The sequence below is a fragment of the Impatiens glandulifera genome, chromosome 3, assembly GCF_907164915.1.
Source record: "Impatiens glandulifera chromosome 3, dImpGla2.1, whole genome shotgun sequence".
Classification (NCBI taxonomy): Eukaryota; Viridiplantae; Streptophyta; class Magnoliopsida; order Ericales; family Balsaminaceae; genus Impatiens; species Impatiens glandulifera.
The window spans coordinates 15,318,349-15,340,703 of NC_061864.1; the positions used below are offsets into that span (position 1 = coordinate 15,318,349).

Here is a 22,355-nt window from a genome sequence, read left to right on the forward strand (position 1 = left end):
TTTGTAGAAGAAAATAAGAAATAGCCCTGCACTTGTAGCCTAAGATCAATTTACCCCTAGACTGAAAAGAAGTGTAAACACTTTATTCATGTGATGATGAACAATGTTAATTTATAAACTAGTAAGTAACAACAGTTTTATTTTATTCAAATCACCAACATAATTAGCAATTGAAGCTAAATAATATTTCCAATGGTAGCATTGTTTTTCATAATGCTTAACATGATAATTTTATTTCTTAGATTGAAAAAAAAGCACCCACATACATAAAAGTTCATCGATTTATTCAACACTAATACTCTTAGCCATAAGAATTAGGTCGTTTTTCTTATGCATCGTAACACCTGGTCTAACATCTAAATCAATATCTTCCTTCTTCATTCCATTAGGAAGCTCCCATTTAAATTCATAAAGTAGATTAGCCAGTGCAAGCTCCACAATTGCAACTCCTAAGTTCAATCCAGGACACCCTCTCCTACCCTCTCCGAAAGGAATAAACCCAAAGTCTTGCCCTCTAAAATCAATATTCTTTGCACTTTTTAGAAATCTCTCTGGACTAAATTCTAGGGGATTTTCCCAATATTCGGGATCTCTTCCAATAGCCCACAAGTTCATGTTTGAATTTCGTATCCCTTTATTTTGCATGTTTGAGTTGCTAGATGAGGGAGTCCAAGTGGTGCAGGAGGATGCAATCTTAATGTCTCTTTCACTACAGCCTTTAAATAAATTAGCTTATCAAGATCATCTTCGGGGTTTAGTTTATTTATATGTGCAGATAGGCCAGACTCCAAACGACGCCCAGCCCAAACAGGAGACCAACAAATCCAGCCCAATATAATTGGCCGTGAACAATAAATACAATCGAGCAAAATAATTGAGATATATTTTATAGTTAAAAAATGGTAAATCTTCAAAACTATTTGTCTTTTGTCATTTGAAATTCTATTTTTTTTTTCTGAAAAAATAACATGTTAGGTTCTTTTACTTTTCAGGATATCATTATATCTCAAAAACAAAATAAAAAACTGTGTATTATTTCTCAATCATGCTGGTATATATATATATATATTATGGCGGAGCCACGTAGCGGGCTAGGGTGGGCGGTAGTCCAGGGTAAATAATTAAAAATATATATATATATATATATATATATATATATATATATATATATTATTTATATTAAATTATTAATCATGTAGTACCCTATAAATATGATTATGATTGAAAATGTCAACTTAGAAATAGGTTGCGTATATTAATTTTTCTCTTTGTTTAATTTTATACACGTCACTTAAATTATTTAATAATTAAGTATAATTTTATTTCTTCAACTTTTTATTATTTAATAATTTTTGTCTCTTTAATTTTTTTATTATAAAACTATTGTAAATATTCACTTAATTTGAAATTAGATGATTATTAAAATTGAAACGAAATAAATTCTTAATTATTAAGAGTTTAAAATTATTCGACTCACAAACTATTATACTAATATTTAAAATATAATATAACCTATATAAAAAAATACATATAATATAACCTTTATAAAAAAAATATTATAATATAAAAGATAAATTATAATATTATGTGTTAGATTAATTTAATTTTTAACATGAGAAAAAAATAGAAAAAAGAGATTTATAAGGAAAAAATAAGATTCAAACAATTTAAAAGGAGAAAATTTTAATTTACATATATTTAATTTAATATAAACACATAAATAATTTAATAAACTTTTAACCGCAAAATAAAGTAATTAATTAGATTAAAAAATAATTAATAATTTTCATATTTAACTTCTTATTTATTAAATATAATATATATATTTATTAATTTATTATATTATACAGTTATTACTCTTAAAAATATATAAATTAATTAATTCAAATATATGAATATATAATTACAAATTAATAAATAAAAATATAAAAATAAAGAAGAGATATATTATTAATAAAAAGAATAAAGATAAATAAATATTTAAATTAGACTTAGTCATCAATAATAATTTCTCATCAGTAGTATAGAGATTAAAATAATTTTTTCACTTAAATTTTCATATTTTCTTTATTTTAGCCTTTACTTATTAAAAACCTAATTAATTTAATTTGTTTACTTCTTTTATTTAATTTCTTTTCCACTGTCATCATTAGTCTCTCTTGATCTTGAATCTCCTCTGGATAAATTCGTTCGTCTCTCTTGAATCTCTTCTGGAAAACTTTCGGTTAATTTATTTACAATTAGTCTTTCGATTAATTTTTCTATAATATAAGATGGTATAAGTTGTATATATTCTCACATGATTATATGTTTTTGTTAATAGATTACAATATTGGAAAATGAAGGAATTAAAAAAAAGAAAAACTCTATTTTCATTTTTCAAACATAAAGGAAGTTCATCCACTATTAACAACGAGGTAAATCTTCAATCTGATACATTTAATACTGAAGAGAAGAGCAACCTGTTTTAAATTTTCCATCTAATACTGAAGAAGAGCAACATATTTTAAATTTTCCAAGAGTTGAAATTGATCTTAATACTCTTGAACGAGATCCCGCCATTCGAATTCCTATATGGCAACATCCTGTTAATATACAAGATGAAATTAGGCGAGCTTATATTAGAATGGGTCTGTATCAACCTAAGTTGGATGAGTATCCAAGAACTAAGTATGAATCACAAACTCAATATCGCAAATTTCAATACTCGTGGTTTGAAAAGTTTCCTTGGTTAGAGTACTCTCCATCAAAGGATTTAATATTTTGTTTTCCTTGTTTTCTTTTCCAAAAGAAATCACCTTTTAATCCTTCATTCACTATTGATGGATTTAATAATTGTAAAAAGGTTAAAGATGGAGTTAAATGTTCATTTTTAATTCATATGGGAGGTCCTACTTCATCACATAGTAATGCAGTCAAATGTGTTGAAGATTTGATGAAAATAAGTGGACATATTGACAAAATGTTGAATTTTCAAAGTTTGGACGAAATTCAGAAAAATCGGCTGCGACTTAAAACGACAATTGAGAGTATTCGATGGCTTAGTTTACAAGCTTGTGCATTTAGAGGTCATGATGAATCTTCATCTTCTAAAAAACGTGGTAATTTTATAGAGATGATAAAATTTATGGGTCGATTGAATGTTGATATTGGTGATGTAGTGTTAGAAAAAGCTCCAAAAATGCAACATATACTTCACCAATTATTCAGAAAGAAATTTTGCATATTTTTGCAAATAAAGTAAGAAAAAAAATCCGTGAAGAAATTGGTGATGCGAAGTTCTGTATTTTAGTTGATGAAGCTAAAAATATTTCAAATAAAGAGAGATGTCAATTATTCTGAGATTTGTTGATTGTTTGGGTATTTTACGAGAGCGTTTCTTTGATATTGTTAATGTTCCAAATACTATTGCTTTAACATTAAAGAAGAGCATATCAGATGTTCTTTCTCGACATAATTTGAATGTCACTAATATGAGAGGGCAAGGGTACGACGGTGCTAGTAACATGTCTGGTGCTTGGAATGGACTTCAAGCTTTATTTATTCGAGAGTGTCCATATGCATATTATATACATTTCTTTGCTCATAGGTTGCAATTAGCATTAGTTGGAGCTTCTACAAAAGAGATTTCTGTTTGGCTATTCTTTTCAAAATTATCCACCATTATTAATCTTATTGGTTGTTCTTCCAAATGGCATTCTGAGTTACATTCTGTTCAAACTATTGAAATTGATCGTATGGTTACTTCGGGTGAACGTGATACTGGTAAAGGAAATAATCAAATTGGTAATTTACATCGTAGTGGATCTACTCGATGGAGCTCTCATTTTGAATCTATTTGCAGTTTAATTGATATGTTTGGTGCAACTATTTTTGTGCTTGAAAGTATTGTGGAAGAAGGATCGTTTAGTTCTTTACGTGGAGAAGCATGTGGTTGTCTGATAGCTTTGAGATCTTTTGAATTTATTTTCACACTTTATATGATGTACAAAATTATGGGAATTACAAACCTACTTTGTCAAGCTTTGCAACAAAAATCTATTTATATTATAAGTGCCATGGATCTAGTCTCAACTACTAAAAGACTACTTTTCAATTTAAGAGAGGAAGAATTTGATCAACTCTTGGAGTCCGTGCAAATGGTTTGCACACAACATGACATTGAAATTCCAGATCTAAATGCTTCATACAAAAGTGCAACAAGACGTTCATGCCAACAAAAAGATTCGTTGACAATTCGGCAACACTATCATTTCAATGTCTTCAATTCAGTTATAGATTTTCAACAAGAAGAGTTGAATTCCAGATTTTTAGTGATGAAGCAGTAGAGCTACTTATACTTAGTTATGCTTTAGACCCTAAAGATAATTTTAAAGCATTTAAAGCTGGAGATATTTACAAATTGGCTGAAAAGTATTATCCAGGAGACTTCAGTGAACAAGAAATGCATTATTTGAGATCTCAACTCCAACATTATAAAATTAATGTTTCTCGTAATGAGAATTTTCAAAATATGTCTTCCATCATTTAATTGTGTCGCAGATTAGCTGAAACAAACAAGTCATCAAATTATAATTTGATTGATAGATTGATTCGACTTGTTTTGACTTTACCAGTTTCTACTGCCACTACAGAAATGTCATTTTCAGCAATGAAACATTTGAAAACTATTCAACGGAATAAGATGGAAGAAGAGTTTTTAGCAGATACTATGATAATTTATATTGAACGAGAGTTTGTTGAAGATATTGATTCAGATTCTATAATAGATGAATTTTATTTTATAAAGAATAGAAGGTTACAACTAAAATAATATGTAAACGTTCGTTAAGTTCATTAAATTTTATAGATTTTTTTTTGTCTTTTTTTTTTAGATTTTCAATAATACGATATACAATTATATATATAAATTTGTTATTTTAATCGGGTATTCACATCAATTTTTAAATTTTGTATATTTATTTTATTTTAGTAGTTCGATGATTATGTTTAATATTCTCACTTATTACCCGTAATAGTGAAACGTATAATCTTGATAGCCCAAGAAAAAAAATTCCTGAATACGCCCTTTTATATATATATATATATATATATATATATAAGAGAAAGAAGTCTCCATAAATTTTATCACTAAAGAATCTTGGTTAAAAGATTTTATTCACTAAAAACTAGTATGATTGTCCAAGCTAGTTTCCTACAATGAGTTAACTCCAATTCTTTTTTTATTCATGTGAAAAGTTTGTAGTTATATATATATATATAAATGATTTAATAGACTAATAAGAAAATGGCAATATTTCTAATGCACTATTTTTGTCATGATTTTAAGCATTTTTAAATCTCTAAATATATACATTTAATAATTATAATTATTGAGTTTGAGATGCATATATTTATAAAATAAATGAATAAAGTGCAATGCGAAATGAAACATCACTTAGCATAATTAAAAAAATATATATATAATATAAAATATATCAAAATTAAACTCATTTGTAAATTAAAAAAAAAGGTTTATAATCAGAAAACAAACAAATGCATTATAATATATAAACTGAAATTAATTAAAAAATAATAATAATCTTCATTAATTATTAATAATAGCACTCCCTTATTCTTTCGTCACTTTCTTCTTGTTTGTTTGCTTTTGTTTTATTTTTCAAACACGTTCGAAATAATTGAACCTACACTTGAACTGGGTTGGGTCATTTCAAACAGTTTTCAAATAAAGCCTAATGGTGGGTCATATGCACTAAATCTATTAATTGATAAAGACATTTGACTCGTAATCTATATTTCTTCGATGAATTCTCTTCAATTCCATACTATATCTAAGTAATTTTTTAACACAAAATTCCTTACGAAAATATCTAAATTCATGTCTTATTATTTTAAGTAATTTATACGTGTATTGTGTTGAATTATAGATCATATACTTATAATAAACTCTACATTGTTAATGAGAGTTTATTAGGTTTGTATTTGGTTTTGGGTTTGAACCTGACCAAAAGTTATTTAGGTTTAACAAACATACCTACTTAAAATTACAGTTTAATTCCAAACATACCAGCGGTTCGTCTCGGCGGAAATAGAGGATATTCCAAGCCGTAACCAAGATCGTAAACAGGGCGAGAGAAAATGAATGTCATAGAAGACTCAGAATGACGATCAACTACACTATTTCAGCGTAGTTCTTATGGAAATAGGCGATATTCGTTTTAATCCTTTCGATTGCATCCTTGAGGTTATGAGGAAAACCGATAGAATTATAATCGAATATTCCTTCCACTGTCGTCGCTCGCTGAGTTCATTCTATCGTTGATTGGCTATCGCCGGCGTCGGAGAAGAAGTCGTCGGAATATTACCGTAGTTCTTGATCCCCTGTATTTCCGTCAATTCTCCCTCTTTTTCTCTCTGCAAAATCTTATTTGAACTTTCAATAATCAAAATATCAAATTATATAAGAAGACAATTGAAATGAAAGGTTATGATTAAGTGGCATAATACAATGGAAGCGACCGTAAAGAATCAATTTATTAAACGAAAATTTAGAAGAAAAAAATGCTTCATAAACTATTAATAAAAAGTATTCAATAATAAATTTTTCCAAACAAAAAAAATATTCAATATTAAAATCTTTGATCTTCCATAATTATTTACTATTTATTGAAGGTTATAGTGAATGTACTATTAAATCTTCCTATTTTTTATACAAAATCATAAATACATGCAATTGCATGTAACTGATCTTAGTGGTTAGAGTGTTTGGGCCTACACAATGATTGAAACAAATACATATTTGACTGTTCAATGTGCCAGCAAAATATATAAATACAATGCAATTGCATGTATTAATTAATAACTCAAATAACACTAAATCTAGTTAATTGATAAAGACATTTGACTCATAATCTATATTTTTTCGTTGAATTCTCTTCAATTCCATATTATATCTAAGTAATTTTTTAACACAAATTTCCTTATATAAATATCTAAATTCATATCTTATTATTTTAAGTAATCAATACTTGTATTGTGTTGAGTTATAGACTCTACACTTGTAATAAACTGTACAGTGTTAATTAGAGTTTATTGAGTTTGTATTTGGTTTTGGCTTGAATCTGACCCAGAGTTATTTAGGTTTAACACACATGCCTACTTAAAATTACAGTTTAATTAATTTTATATATATTGTTTCCATTTATATATTAGAATATTATTTTTGTACAGTTTCTAATTATGGGAAACTCATTTCTTTTTTAGTTATACTAATTTAGATATAATAAAAAAAATATAAGATGGATTAAACTCAACAACTAATTAAGTCATGAGTCAGGTAAAAAAGAAAAAAAAAACTTACAAAGAAAAAAAAAAGGCCACAGTTAAAAATATAAGCAAAAAACAAATCATCTAGAGGGTTTGAAGGCACTCTATCATAGATAAGTTATTTATTGTGTTACACTTTGATTTAGCCAATAATTGGAGGTTTTGTCAACATTAAATTCAAAATTTGTTATATTCCTTTCTTAACCTATTAATATGATTTTGTTGGTTATGGCACTAGTTTTATTGTTGAATATAAAAAATTAGAATGAAATATTTTTTTTTTCAGTGTTCTTTATATTTCATATGTATTTGATAATTTTGATCAAACAAGTTTAATTGTTGATAATTAAATAATATTAGAAAATTCTGTAAGATTATAAATAATTAACGTTTATACATTCATCAAATTTAATATTTTAAAGATTTTAAATTAAATTATATTATAAGATTTTAAAATAAATAAACCAATTATATAAATTAAAGATTTTAAATTAAATTATATTATAAGATTTTAAAATAAATAAACCAATTATATAAATTACGTCCCTAAATATTAAAACCAACGGACTAATATGGCGAAAATGTCACTAAATATTAAAATCACGGAAAAACATTCTATGAGAACCATAAAATAGTTAAAATTAGAGGTTTTACAACTCTCATGCGTCGCTATTAAGCGTTAGTAAATTTCTACAACGCCTACAAATCTCTTTACTGACGTTAATTTATGTGTCTCTACATGATTTACAAACGCCGGTACAGTTTAGCAGCACTATAATGAGCAATAAACTCTCTTTCTTCTTTTTTTATTTATTTATAAGAGGACAATGTAAAGGAGAGAGTTACAAACACAAAGAAATCATAAACATTTACATCCCTAATAATATTTTTTATTTCTTAAAATAAAAAGGCACACACATACATAAAAGTTCATCCATTTATTTCAACACGAAATCATAAACAACGAAATCATAAACATTTACATCCCTAATAATATTTTTTATTTCTTAAAATAAAAAGGCACACACATACATAAAAGTTCATCCATTTATTTCAACACGAAATCATAAACAACGAAATCATAAACATTTACATCCCTAATAATATTTTTTATTTCTTAAAATAAAAAGGCACACACATACATAAAAGTTCATCCATTTATTTCAACACGAAATCATAAACAACGAAATCATAAACATTTACCTCCCTAATAATATTTTTTATTTCTTAAAATAAAAAGGCACACACATACATAAAAGTTCATCCATTTATTTCAACACGAAATCATAAACAACGAAATCATAAACATTTACATCCCTAATAATATTTTTTATTTCTTAAAATAAAAAGGCACACACATACATAAAAGTTCATCCATTTATTTCAACACGAAATCATAAACAACGAAATCATAAACATTTACATCCCTAATAATATTTTTTATTTCTTAAAATAAAAAGGCACACCCATGCGTACATAAAAGTTCATCCATTTATTTCAACAGTACTGATAATATTATTCTTAATTAGGCATAAGAATTAGGTCATTTTTCTTATGCAGGGTAAAACCCGGTTTAACATCAAAATCAATATCTTTTGTCTTCATCTCAGGAGGAAGCTCCCATTTAAATTTGTGAAGTAAATTAGCCAATGCAAGCTCCACAGTTACAACTGCTAGGTTCAATCCAGGACACCCTCTCCTACCCGCCCCGAAAGGGATAAACCCAAAGTCTTGACCTCTAAAATCAATATTCTTTGCACTGTCTAGAAATCTCTCGGGACAAAACTCTTGGGGGTTTTCCCAATACTCGGGATCTCTTCCAATCGCCCACAAGTTCACATAGACAATAGTTCCTTTGCAAATTTCGAACTCCTTTATCTTGCATGTTTGAGTTGCTAGATGAGGGACTCCAAGTGGTGCCGGAGGATGCAATCTTAATGTCTCTTTCACTACTGACTTTAGATAAACTAGTTTATCAAGATCGTCTTCATCAAGGATATTCTCATGATTGATGATTGATCTTACTTCTTGTTGAACTTTATTCATAATTTTAGGATTCTTTATCAATTCACTCATTGCCCATATCAAAGTAACAGAATTTGTTTCTATCCCAGCCACAAAAATATCCTGGTAATGAAATAAAGAATTTTAATTTTATTAATGTGGTAATGGATAAATTATAATTACCAAAAATAAAATAAATTGTTTTTTGTTATATAATATTTTATAAATTTGCAGTTGTCTTATATATATATAATGAACTTCTTCTTTTTTGAAAAAAACAATTAATATATTACAAATAATTTTAACAAATTAGAGCTTCATAATTGATTTATTTTGAATTATTTTGCTAATTAAGGATGTATTGGAAATAAAATCTGCAAGTTGAATTAATATTTCCAGAAAAAAACAATTAATTAATTAAAGGGTGATATATAGTTACGTTACCATTATTATGCTTTTAATATGATCCACTGTGAGCTCCAACGGAAGTGAGTGGTTCTCTTGAAGTTGGAGCAAGAGATCTACGATATGATTGTCGGCCTCTTGATGTTCATCATCATGATCACCTTTCTTTCTTTCCACATGAAGATGATCATCAATGATTTCTTGCATAAACAAATATAGATCTTTACAAACCTTATCCACCCATCTCGTTCTTCCCACAAGCTTATCAACCCAACCCAAGTAAGGAAAATAATCGCGCATATAGAATGATCCCGCGACTAATTGAGTTTCATTCACGAGATATTGAAACTTACTGTTGGTCTCATCCTCTGTATACTCATCATCATCATACCTCTTTCCAAAAGCAGTTCTGCATATTATAGAATTGACAAGATATACGGTTATCTTGCTGAAATTGATTGGCTTGGATTGAGACGCAAACTGGGAGATGATGTTCATAGTGCGAGATACTTCGTCCTCGCGAATTGGACGAAAGGAGAGAACTCTCTTGGCGCTTAGCAAATGGTGAACAACGGTCTTCTTCATTTGCCTCCAATATTCTCCATAAGGGGAGAAAACAATGTCTAATCCATTAGAGGATATTTTCATTTGGCCGTAAAATGTAGGCCGGCCTGCGAGTTCACGGTCATGGGTGCTAAAAGCTTCTTTTGCGAATTCTGCGGAAGAAACAACGATGACGGTTAAGGAGCCTAGGCGGAGAGACATGAGAGGGCCATATTTGTTGGAGAGTTGGTAGAGATGGCCATGGAGATTCGCAAAGTTAAGTTGGTGCAAGTTACCAATTATTGGAAACCTAGGAGGTCCTGGCGGGAGAAGACTTGATTCATGCTTAATGTCATGTAGAAAATACCACAACAATGGTGGTATGATCATAAGTAAAACAATAATAGTAAGAGGAAAAAGAAGAAACCAATTTAGTTCCACTTCCATGTTATTGATTATTATGGATCCCTTGTCATTAATGTCTCTTAGGGTAATATTATTTATAATGGTCATGTTATATTTTCAAACATGGGGTCATTTCAAACAGTTTTCAAATAAAGCCAAATGAATATGTATGGTGGGTCATATATATACTTGTGACTATTGATCAGTACATGCGTAAATGATTAACAACACGCCACAATCGATCCTATAGTATATAATAATCAACGAGACCGTTCATTTTTGGACTGAGCGATCTAAGATTTGGGGCCTAAAATTTGAATTTAAAAACAATATTTAATAAAAAAATATATATGATTCTTATAATACCTAAAAAAATTTTATAGTACTGCATAATTTTTTTGGGAGCCTTAGGCGGTGGCCCATCTTACCCACCCTAATAGCCGGCCCTCACACACCGGTAAAATAGGGCAACCACTTTTAACTAAATTAGTATTAATAAATTCTAAATTTATTAATTCTAGGTCACACTATTACTTTCTTAAGAATACTTTGATAACAAGTAGAAACTCGTATTGGGTCAAATTCAATCTTTTTTATTATTAGGACAAATTTTATTATATAAAAGACTAAGACAATAATAATAATAATAATAATAATAATAATAATAATGTTTCTTACGAGGTTAAAGGTTATCGCACTGCAACGCACGACATATTTTGTGAAAGTAAATGAGTCGGGTTATTGTTTGTGGGTTGACATGCCTTTGGAACTTAAAACGGTTAATTATTTAATTATAAAAATATAAGATTAAAAATGATAAATATATATTTTATCTATCATTGTTTATCACATTTGGATAGAGAGGAACACTAGCACATTCTCAAGAGTCCGCAACAATGCGGATACTGTCTGGAACAATATTATCACCGACAGCAACTCCCTCATATAAACGTGGAGGCTATTCCCACACGCGAGAAGAATTGGTCAATCTGTACAAACTGGAACATCGCTTACGAGAAAGTCACCATATTACCACTGATTTCATTGCACTTTAATTCTCAATTCTCATTTGTCATCTTTTATCTCTCTTTTTTACTTCATTCAGTTTGTTTTTACTCTGATTTTCTTTGAACTCATGTAACTCCTTTTTTCCTTTTGTGACTTTTATTTTATTAACGCTCAGGGGCGGAGCCAAGTGCAAGCTGGCCCGGGCTGTAGCCCGGGGAGCCTTATGTATTTTATCAATAACGACGGTAAATTACCGTCGTTATTGGTTATTTTCCGTCGCTAAAAGGTTATATTTCGTCGCTAAAAGGCATTGGTGACAGCAAACTATAAAACTAGCCCGGATAGATTTTTTTATTAAAAAATTAGCCCGGGTAGGTTTCAAATCCTGGCTTCGCCCCTGTTAACGCTGCGTCGTCTTTCACAAGAATTTTTTTTTCCTATCATTATAGGTTAACACTAACCAACTAAGCTCTTTAGCCTCTATATTTTAAATTAACCAAATATTTTTATAAACATACAACTATGATAATAATATTTTTCAATTTTATAAATAATTTTGATTTTACGATTTTTTATTATTTTACAATTAAAAAATCAATTTATATATATAAATTAAAAAGGTTATTATTTATTCAAATAAATAAATTAATATAATTAATTTTATAAATATAATTATTTTAGTGTTATTTACTTATTATTTTTTTAATTAATTGTATATATAAAATTTTAAAATTAACTAGGTATAAAATATATAATAATATATATAAATAATAATAACAATATAACTAATATTTTCTAACTAAATTCTTACTATTTTTTAAAATAAAACTCTAAATTTTAAAAATTTAAATAGTTAATTCTCGATTTTGATCGCGCTTATATTTAATCAGTAATAAATAAAATAAAAATTATATATAGATATAAATAAATTTGGGTGTGGACTTAAGCTACTCAGCCCCCATAATGTTGATCCATGTGTAGGTTATATGTTATATTATTGGCATATTATAAGTTTAAATTTATAAAATAATTTATAATTTATAAGGAAAACAAATGTGATATATATATCATTTCTTAAATTTATCTACCAAGTTGAAAAAGTAAGTATGTAAATTGTTATAATTTATTTATAGATAAATAAGACATCATTTACAATAGTTCATATAGAAATAACTAGGTTGTGCAAAAAAAAAATTCAGAAAATTGAGAGCTTACCGGTTTTGTTTTATCGGTTCTAATGGTTCTGGTTAGTCGATTTTTTACTTGTTAAAAGGCTCGATTTTCGATTGATCTATTTTTTTATTTGTAAATCGATAATAATTTAATTATATATTTATATTTTTTTATAATTTATATTAATTATTTGGTAATTATTAGATATATTATAAATATTTATATTAATTATTTGGTAATTATTAGATATATATTAGTTATTTTTAATTTTTAAATTATAATTTATATAGAATTGTTTTTTTTAATTATAATTTATAATCTATATAACTATTAATTTAAAATTTGATCTCTTAAAAATATATTATATTGTTATAATAATATAATATATTATAACATATTTCTAAATATATCTATAAAATATTTGTATAGAAAAAAAATGAAGAAGGATTAATAGAACGTCCAAAACAAAGATTTTGAAAATTTAATATTTAATAAAAAATTGAATTAAAATAAGAGATAAAATAACCGGTTTGTAAAATAAAAGATAAAATCAGTTAACCGACCAGTTGAACACCCCTAGAAATAACATATTTTTGAATGAGGAATGATAGGGGAAAATTGAGAGGGTGAATAAGAGAGGAACGACGTATCACTATATATATCACTAGTTGAAAAAAATATAAAAGTGTAAGGAGAGAGGAAAACTAAATTTTTTGCCAATCATTTTGTCATATCATCGTTCTCTTATCTTCTCACAATCTCTTCTAAATTTCATTTCTCAATTTTAAATATATTTTGAAACGAGGAGGAATTTGGGAGAGGGAATGAGAATGGGTGAGAGAATGAGGTGTCCCTGATATATCTGACTGTCACTCACCCTGACATAGCTCATACAGTTCATATCGTTAGTCAATTCATGACTCGTCCTCGTATAGCTCATCACTTTATTGTGTTACGTATTATCTGTTATATTAAAAGCACTCTCTTACACGGTTTTCACTTCTCTACGGATTCATCATTGGTACTCACTGGTTACTCGGATGATGATTGGGCAAGCGATCCCACTTACCAATGCTCCATCACTAGTTATTGTTTCTTCTTGGGGGATTCTCTTGTTTCCTGGCAAAGCAAGAAACAAACTATTGTTTCTCGTTCCAGCGCTGAGTTAGAGTATCGTGCGCTTGCTGACTCTACTTCTAAGCTTTTTTGATTCGACGACTTCTCTTTGATCTTGGCGTTCCTCAACCGCCAGTCATCGATCTTCATTGTGATAGTCAAAGTGCTATTTACATTTCTAGGAATGATGTGTTTTATGAGCGCACTAAACACATTGAGATCGATTGTCACTTTGTATGACAACATGTTGGTGCTGATACTATACAATTACGGTATGTTTCTATCGAACACCAGACTGCAAATGTCTTCACCAAGTCTCTCTTGCCGGATCGTTTTTACATGATATTGAGCAAACTCGAGTTAATTTCTATTCTACCACCTTGAGCTTGAGGAGGGGTATTAAAATATATTATGTGGCACAGCCCATCTAGAGGTTCCCTAATTTGAGCGCTAAGATAAACTTTTTATATATATATATATATATATTTATTTATATATTGTAACCCTGTATTATCCTATCAATTTTATATAAATATAAAAATATTTCCGACAACTATGAAATCGTGCCTATTTAAAAAAACAATCATTTATTTTATTGAAATAAGTAACTACCACTTACATACATAAAGATTGGGAAGAATGCCAATTTTATCATCGAACTATAAGGAAATATTCACGTATATCACTGAACTAATTTTTGTTCGTTTATACCACTGTAGTTGACATTAATGTTCATCTATATCACTAGTTAACAAAAACATCCAAATTCGTTAAGTTTTTCGTTAAATGATGACACGTGTGATTGACATGTTATATTTTTAAAAATTAATATATATTATATTTTTATTTTTATTCATAATTTTTAAATAATGAAATTTTATATTTTTAGAGATATTAATCAAACAATATAAACATTTTGAGAGACACTAATAATAATTCATTTTTATTATTAATTGATTTTATTATTTAAAAATGTTAATAAAAATAAATTATAAAAAAGTGAATTATTGTTAAATAATAAAATTATCGAATATAGACTTATTTTTTATTTAACCTTTTAAAAAAAATTAAAATTGATAAAAATAATATATAAAGGAGATGTTTCATTATCGATATAATTATAAAAAAAGACAGGCGGCGGCTTTCTAATTCATTGTCTTGTTGTCGTCAATTAATAAAACAAGACACTCATGCGGCGGCTACACCTGGAGGAGGAATAACTTAGGGCTTGTTCGGGAGTGGATTTTTTTTTTATAAATTATGGTTGTTGATAATTTTGAGAAAGTTATGATATTTTTTTAATAAAAAAATATTAATATTTTTTATTTTATTTTATAAAAATGTAATAAAATTATTTAAATTTTAATTAATGAATTAAATAATTTATTGTTTACAAAATTATAAAATCAAACTAGTTATAAGGTTTGCTTGATTTAGTAGATGGTACGAAGATTAGTGTAATCTAATATTTTGCAACAGATAAGTTATGTTACCAACAACAAGATAAATATCTAGTTGAAACTAATTTAATTTTCAGTAATAAAAAAGTTACTTTAGTAACAGGAGGCCGATACCTATATTTTAATTTAATTTTTAGTAACATATAAACCTGTCTGAACCTAACTTTTCAGCAACAAATAAGTTTCATTAACAACTAACTAATGGTTGTTTAATTCTATTATTCAATAACAATTATAATTTTATTATTTGAGCAAATTCATTGTTTTAAGGGTTAATTTCTATCCCTATTATTTATTTATTTATTAGTGAACACTATCACTGAAAAGATATTTGAGAACATTTAATAATTATTAAATTATGTTATTAATAATTATTCACAATGTCATTATATTATTTTAAATAAATATTTGCTCGTATGCTTGGCATTACTATAGTAGCACCAGTCTTCCTTCCTTTTTAGTGCACATGAAAGATAAACCTCCTAATAGAGACTACCCACACACAAGACTCTTCCAATCCAAAATATCCTCCGCTTCAAACAAAGCTTGTAGTTTAGGGGTGCGTAGCTTTGGAACCCTATACAAGAGGCTAGCGTGCAATGGCTTCTTAATTTCTTGGCATGGATATTGGCAGGAATTGATTGAAACTTTAGCATGGGCGCACGAACGTACACCCTTGGCCAATTTGATTCGATGGAGAGATAAACTTGGGACTCCATAGACCAAGATCTGCTTTCATTATATGGGCAATACCGATCTACTTTAGTAGATCATATGGATTTAGATATAATTCCGTAAAATAAAATTGACCGTGACACAGTCAACTAATTTTTGTAGTATATATATATATATATATAAAGTAATCTCTATTTTTTAAAATATGTAGATGTTACTAATCAGTTTTTTTAGAGTTTTTTAATTGTCATCGTTAATTATAGTTAGATTTGTTTAATTTTGATTTTTGACCCTCCCACTTTTATATTGAAATAATTTTAACTGTTTTAAAAAATATATATATATATATATATAAAGATGGGATAAAAGGTTATGACATAGTCATTAGAAAAATATAATTATTTTTTAAAGGGTTAATAAATAGATTCATACTCAAAGAACTTATTTCAAATTTTCTCAAATTTTAATGATCATCTATTTTATAAACGTATATATTTAAATGAATGAATTTCATAAAGTCATATTAAAATATCAAAGAATTAAAAATTAAAAATTAAGGATTAGATTTGTATATATTAATGAGTACTCCTCTACAAGTCAATAAAAGGGGCTAAATGATTTGATGATATATAAATTATTCTTATCTAATTTTAGTCTTTTTTTGGTAGTTTAATTGTCAAGACATTTTGATTGATTAATTATAGACAAAAATAAGTTCATTACTCAAATTATCACAAAATTTGAATGTAATATTATAATTAAATTAAGAGACAAATGTTGATAAGAGACAAATTTAATCTCAAAAAATATCTTAAAATTGAACTTAAAAATAAAGAAAAACAAAAAATCCTATATCTACATAAGCCAACTTGGATCGAATTATTATCAAACAATCGAATGAGTAATCTTGTAGTAGTAGAGTCAACAAAACAATATTATCACATGAGTATATACAGAGATTAAATCAATTAGAGATTATGTAGTATTTTGATTCAATTTTTTTGCCAAATGATTAGCCATAATTTGTGTCAAGCTATTTATTTTTTTAAATGGTGTAATGCTATAGAACTTCTTGTTAAATGGCCTAATTATAGTCAAATTCTTAAATAAACATTAAACATTTTAGAAGAAATTGTTGTATGTTTTGAAATATTCCATTAAAAAATATGATTACAATATTTTTGTCATACAAATATGTTTAAATAACGAACCTTTTTTTTAATTTGTTCAGTTAATCAAGAAAACAAAATAAAAGAAATTAAATTATTTGTGCAGATGGGCCAGAGTCCAAACGACGACCAGCCCAAACAGGAGACCAACAAATCCAGCATAAATCAAAGCCCATCCCCCAAAAAAACCCTTCTATTATTTTTGTTGTCTTCTAGATTTTACATGTCACGTGATTCGAGTTGGCATGGCAGGATAATTAATGACGTGGGTATTTATGGTGACCTTTTTTTTATGATATCGATCTATTTTGTTGGTTGGAAGTGTGGTCAGTGGTGATTTAGGGTTTCCCAATATAATTGGCCATGAACAACAATCAAGCAAAATAATAATTGAGGGGATGACTGCACTAAATATAGGCTCCAATTAATTGGACTGTGCCATTGACATTGACTTTGCCCTTATAAAATGGTTTGGTTTGAATAATTAAAGACTAATTAATTAGCTAGGTTATGTGACCTCTCATTGCGCGCAATAACTGCTAGCTATATATCATTTATTGCAATGAGAGTTAATTAACATAGGTGAAGGGAAACATTGGGTTATAATGAGTTATGACCCTATTTTGGGGTTGCATTGCCCGATGATCATAACATTAATATATATATCCAAAGAAGGCCACCCACACTATCTAATAAAATTGGAATTAATATATATCCGGCTTCATCTCTTCCAACCGATATACAATTTCCGAGAAGAGAAAGTTATCTCGTTAGTTTTAATTCAGATACACTTTTAACTTTAAAAAAAATGTGCGATAGACTTAACAATTACTCAAAGACTTATATCTAAGGTGGTAGAGTGCAATAATTTATGTTCTCATAGTTATGAGTTATATATATGGAGCATTTTAAAATAAAAATTCAAGCATTCTTCATTTGACATCAAATATTTTTCGTGATAGATCCACATTAATATCTCAAAATTATGAAATGGGCTAATAACGACGGTTAAATTAAATGTCGCTATTTGGCCAAGATTAGAGGAATATTAATATAAACAGGAAAATGTGTTATTATTATGGCTTATAATATCATCGCCAAATATAATAACGACGCTAGTTAGGCTTAACGCTACAGCTTCCGTTGTTGATCTTTGTTAACTATCATTATTGCTTTTAACACTTTATAAAATTACTTTTTTTTTTTTTTCTAAAATAGCGGAAAAGGAAAACATTCATTATTACACTTGTGTCGAAAAAAGAAACATAGAGAATTGTGTATAGTTGACCAACTCTCATTAGTTTACAAAGACAACATACAAACTAAATGAATTCCACAATTATAGTCATTCATAAGAATCACAACAGAGAAATATTATTTTATATGCTATAGCAGACATCAATTCTACTCTCACAAAATTGAAATTTGACTCAACAACTTTAAAATTGTCAGTTTCTTGCAACGAAATAAGTGTGTTTTCAAAGTTCATAGCAATAATTATTGTTGGTTTAATTTAATTTTAAGTGTATATATTAATGTAGTTGTAGTGAACATTGCTCGAATAAATAAAATCAAATATATATATATATATATATATATAAACTTTTAATAAATAAACTAGATAATATAGAGTGACCATAACCGATTAAAGTAAATTAATAAATCAAATAAAAAAATAGTTATTCTTAGTTCCATACTTATGACAAAATATTATGTTTCTTTTACGTTATATTATTCACTACCAGGTAACTAGAGGAATGGAGATCCACCTCTTATTTATTCCATTCCCATATTAATATAATATATTTATTAGCTAAATTAAATATAGATATATAGTTTATATTTCATTACATTAGTAATCTTTGAAAAGAGATAGTCAAACTTCTCTTATTAGTTTTGTTATAAAAAGCAATCATTTGTTGAGTTAAATCAATTAGGCATAAACTCATAAGCAATAGCCTGAATAAATAAATAAAAATATTGTGTTATTCCCAAGTCTGTGTTATTTTATTACTTTAAAGCATTTTTTATTTTGAATTAATTTAAATGAACACCACGTGTTCCTGGGAAACTAACATTAATATTATTAACTAGTTCATTAATTATGATGGTTTTAGTCGGAGGTCGGTGGCCGGTGGCCGGTGCTCTTTTTAAAAAAAAATATAAAATATATATATATATATATATATATATATATATAACCTCAAATAAATAAATACATATCTTATACGCATATTTTTCTTAAATTTTTTTATCTTTATTGATTAAAAAAAACAAATGCTTAATTTAAAGAAAATAGTGATAGGTGATGGAAAATGGTTTTAAAATAGGCAAGATTACATATTAGGTATTTAAAATTTTATTTAATTCAAATTTAATTATATGATACAAATTTAGTTGCAATCAGTAACTTGTTTTGCATCTATTTCTAGGAAGGCAGGAACAACAATTTAGCAAACACATTATGTTGTTGAAATACATTTTGCGTATTAAATAGTTGACCAAAAATATTTAGTTGCAAATTATAGGTTTTTTTAGTGTTATCTTTAAACATAATCAAGACTTTTCTTTTGTATTAAGTTTGATTCAAAACTATTCATGGAAGAGTTTTCAATATTGATATTTCAAATCTAACATTGTTTAAAAATTAACTTGGTCTTAATAGGTATATAATTAACAACTAATTAATGAATGTGTACAAAATCTCAACAACCATATACACACCATTTTCTTTCTTGATAATTAGAATATTCTCAACCTTTTTAAAAGTACTTTAATTTATAAAATCATGTTAATTTACTTCTATTCTTCTTTATAAAATGGGGAACCAATTTATTAAAATTCATGCTTGGTACAATATTTTGTAAATTCAATAAAATTTTCATTTGACTTAAAAGTTTTATCAAATTTGTTTTTCAGACCAAAATTTAAGAAAATACTAAGTGTTTAGAGTTTTTCAAAATGATTCTTAAATAACTAAATAAAATTTTAAAGAAAGAAATTTTAAAATTTAGTGATTTTATTAGTGTGTTAGAGATCGAATTAAAAGTAAATAAATAAAACAGTTATTATAGGGTGGATCTACGTTAAGATTGAAATGGGTTTAAACCCATTTTTTATGGTAAAATATGACATAATCTATTAATTAAAAAAAAAAAAAAATCTGATTAATTCACCGTTTCATCCATTTTTTTTATTTTCTTGGAACGGTGGTGGATTAATTTGTTTTGTCTCTTTTTTTTAATAAATAAATAGATATGAAATTATCTAATGGAAAAATATGATGCAATCCAATTTTATATCTTTTTATTCGCTACGCTATTTTTTCAAACATGTAATCTCATAACCAATTTCATTTCAACTCTAATTTTTAGATAAAAAAAATAATATGAAATTACATATTGGAAAAATATGGTGCAATGCAATATTGATGTAAAGTTGACAATTCATTATGCATTGCCCACCAATAAATTAGGAAAGTCGTAGCTTCTGGTCCACATTCCTTGGTATCCACATCTATTGATGTCCTTTTCTTACATTAATTACTCCCATTTTCAACTATCTGTTTTTTTCTTAAAATAAATAATAACAATAAGAGGTTGCTTGATTGATATTATTTTAGAATTTTACACCAAACTCATTTATTAGAACACGGGACCCCAAAATAAGTAGGATTTTCATAAAAATTAAACGAGTTGGTTCAACCAAATTCTGATGAACAAATTTGCTAAAAATTTGTAAGTTTATAGAAATTATTAATTTTAATTATAATTATGTTTGAAGAAATCAATTTCAATTCTTATCAATTGGAATTTCATCTTCTAGAAGTCGTTTACATTTTTCTTATATATGGAAATGGGTTTAAATAGTCTTTAAAATACTTATGTCAAAGTCCTAGTTTGTATAGTATAGATCTAATTAGAATTGTTTAACTTATTAATGTTTACTTTTTCTTTCTTTTTTTTTTAATTAATGAACCATAGTTTTTCAACCTCACCCACTTTGGAAAATAGCCAGCCTCTATTATTAGGTCATGTTTGAAATTTACACTTCATCATTCCAGATATATCTAAACTCACTTTGAGTTTATTGACGGTAAGAAGGACTCAAGATTTGATGGAAAATGGGAATCAAAAATCTTAATGAAGTTCCACATGACCATGATTTTATTATTTTTCACCTTTCTTTTTATTCTCAGTTGCCTTGATATTTATTTTTATTTTTGTGAGAATGAGCTATTTTCTTTTTGTTGGAACAATAATTCTTGAATTTTTTTGTTTAGAGTGAACAAAATTTATATGGATGTGAGAACTTAGCTATTATTAATTTTTTTTTTAAACTATGAATTCCGCATAACCAAAACTCCTTCAAGGATGCGTCTATTTTCATGAGTTAAGTACATGACTCGAAAATATATTCAAAATTTACATGTTCAATAAGATACCAAGTTGGTTGATGATGGACTCGTTTCATACAAATTCAAAACCTTAAAGAGACCGAGAATATCCACATATTTTTTGTCGTAGAAATATGATTACATTTATTATTTTATTATCAATAAAGTAGTAAACGAATGTTTTACTCTATACAAATATATCAGTCCTTATATTTTATTGATAATTTTAATTAGGTTTAATTATTTATTTATTTTTGTAGTATATACCGTTAGTTATTAGATAATAGGAGATCTATTTTTTATATGAGAAATGATTAGGTGAGGGAATTTGGTGAGAGAATGACTTGGCATAATCTTATTCGCTGAAAAAATCAAATAATTTTTCTCTTTTTTCTCTTTCCTCCCACTTTTACATTTTTCAATCAATGAAGAATGAATGAAGGTGATGTCAAATCATTCTCTCACCAAATTCTCTCACTCTATCACTCCTCTTTATATATATATTATTTAATAAATAAATTTAGTTGAAGCTTTTTTAGGTTTTGTTGGGATTGAGTTTATTTAAATAAATTTAAAATTTATTTGAAATTTATTTAAATAAACTTGTTTAGTATTTTTATTTTTGAGAAATTAGTATTTATTTGACGAAAAGATTTAAAAGATATTAATATATAA

At 27.0% G+C, this 22,355-nt stretch overlaps 3 protein-coding genes and 1 pseudogene across 3 annotated transcripts; 1 reads left to right on the plus strand and 3 right to left on the minus strand.

Moving 5' to 3' along the window:
* Positions 1-184: 184 nt before the first annotated feature.
* On the minus strand, positions 185-2,562 carry LOC124929818 (annotated as a pseudogene).
* Positions 2,563-3,326: 764 nt separating this feature from the next.
* On the plus strand, positions 3,327-4,328 carry LOC124929819 (zinc finger MYM-type protein 1-like). Its single transcript, XM_047470206.1, has one exon. It carries the CDS (start codon positions 3,327-3,329, stop codon positions 4,326-4,328), a length of 1,002 nt encoding a protein of 333 aa, XP_047326162.1.
* Positions 4,329-8,819: 4,491 nt separating this feature from the next.
* On the minus strand, positions 8,820-9,402 carry LOC124929820 (cytochrome P450 71D10-like). The gene is made up of 2 exons (XM_047470207.1): positions 9,399-9,402; positions 8,820-9,350 (listed from the first exon to the last, which is right to left on the minus strand). Exons 1-2 carry the CDS (start codon positions 9,400-9,402, stop codon positions 8,848-8,850), a joined length of 507 nt encoding a protein of 168 aa, XP_047326163.1. The 3' UTR covers positions 8,820-8,847.
* Positions 9,403-9,765: 363 nt separating this feature from the next.
* LOC124929821 (cytochrome P450 71A1-like) lies at positions 9,766-10,725 on the minus strand. Its single transcript, XM_047470208.1, has one exon. The coding sequence runs from the start codon at positions 10,723-10,725 to the stop codon at positions 9,766-9,768; it is 960 nt and encodes a 319-aa protein (XP_047326164.1).
* Between the last annotated feature and the right edge of the window lie 11,630 nt (positions 10,726-22,355).

Coding starts and splice junctions, on each gene's coding strand:
- LOC124929819 (XM_047470206.1), top strand. CDS start 3,327: ATGTCAATTATTCTGAGATTTGTTGATTGTTTGGGTATTTTACGAGAG.
- LOC124929821 (XM_047470208.1), bottom strand. CDS start 10,725: ATGGAAGTGGAACTAAATTGGTTTCTTCTTTTTCCTCTTACTATTATT.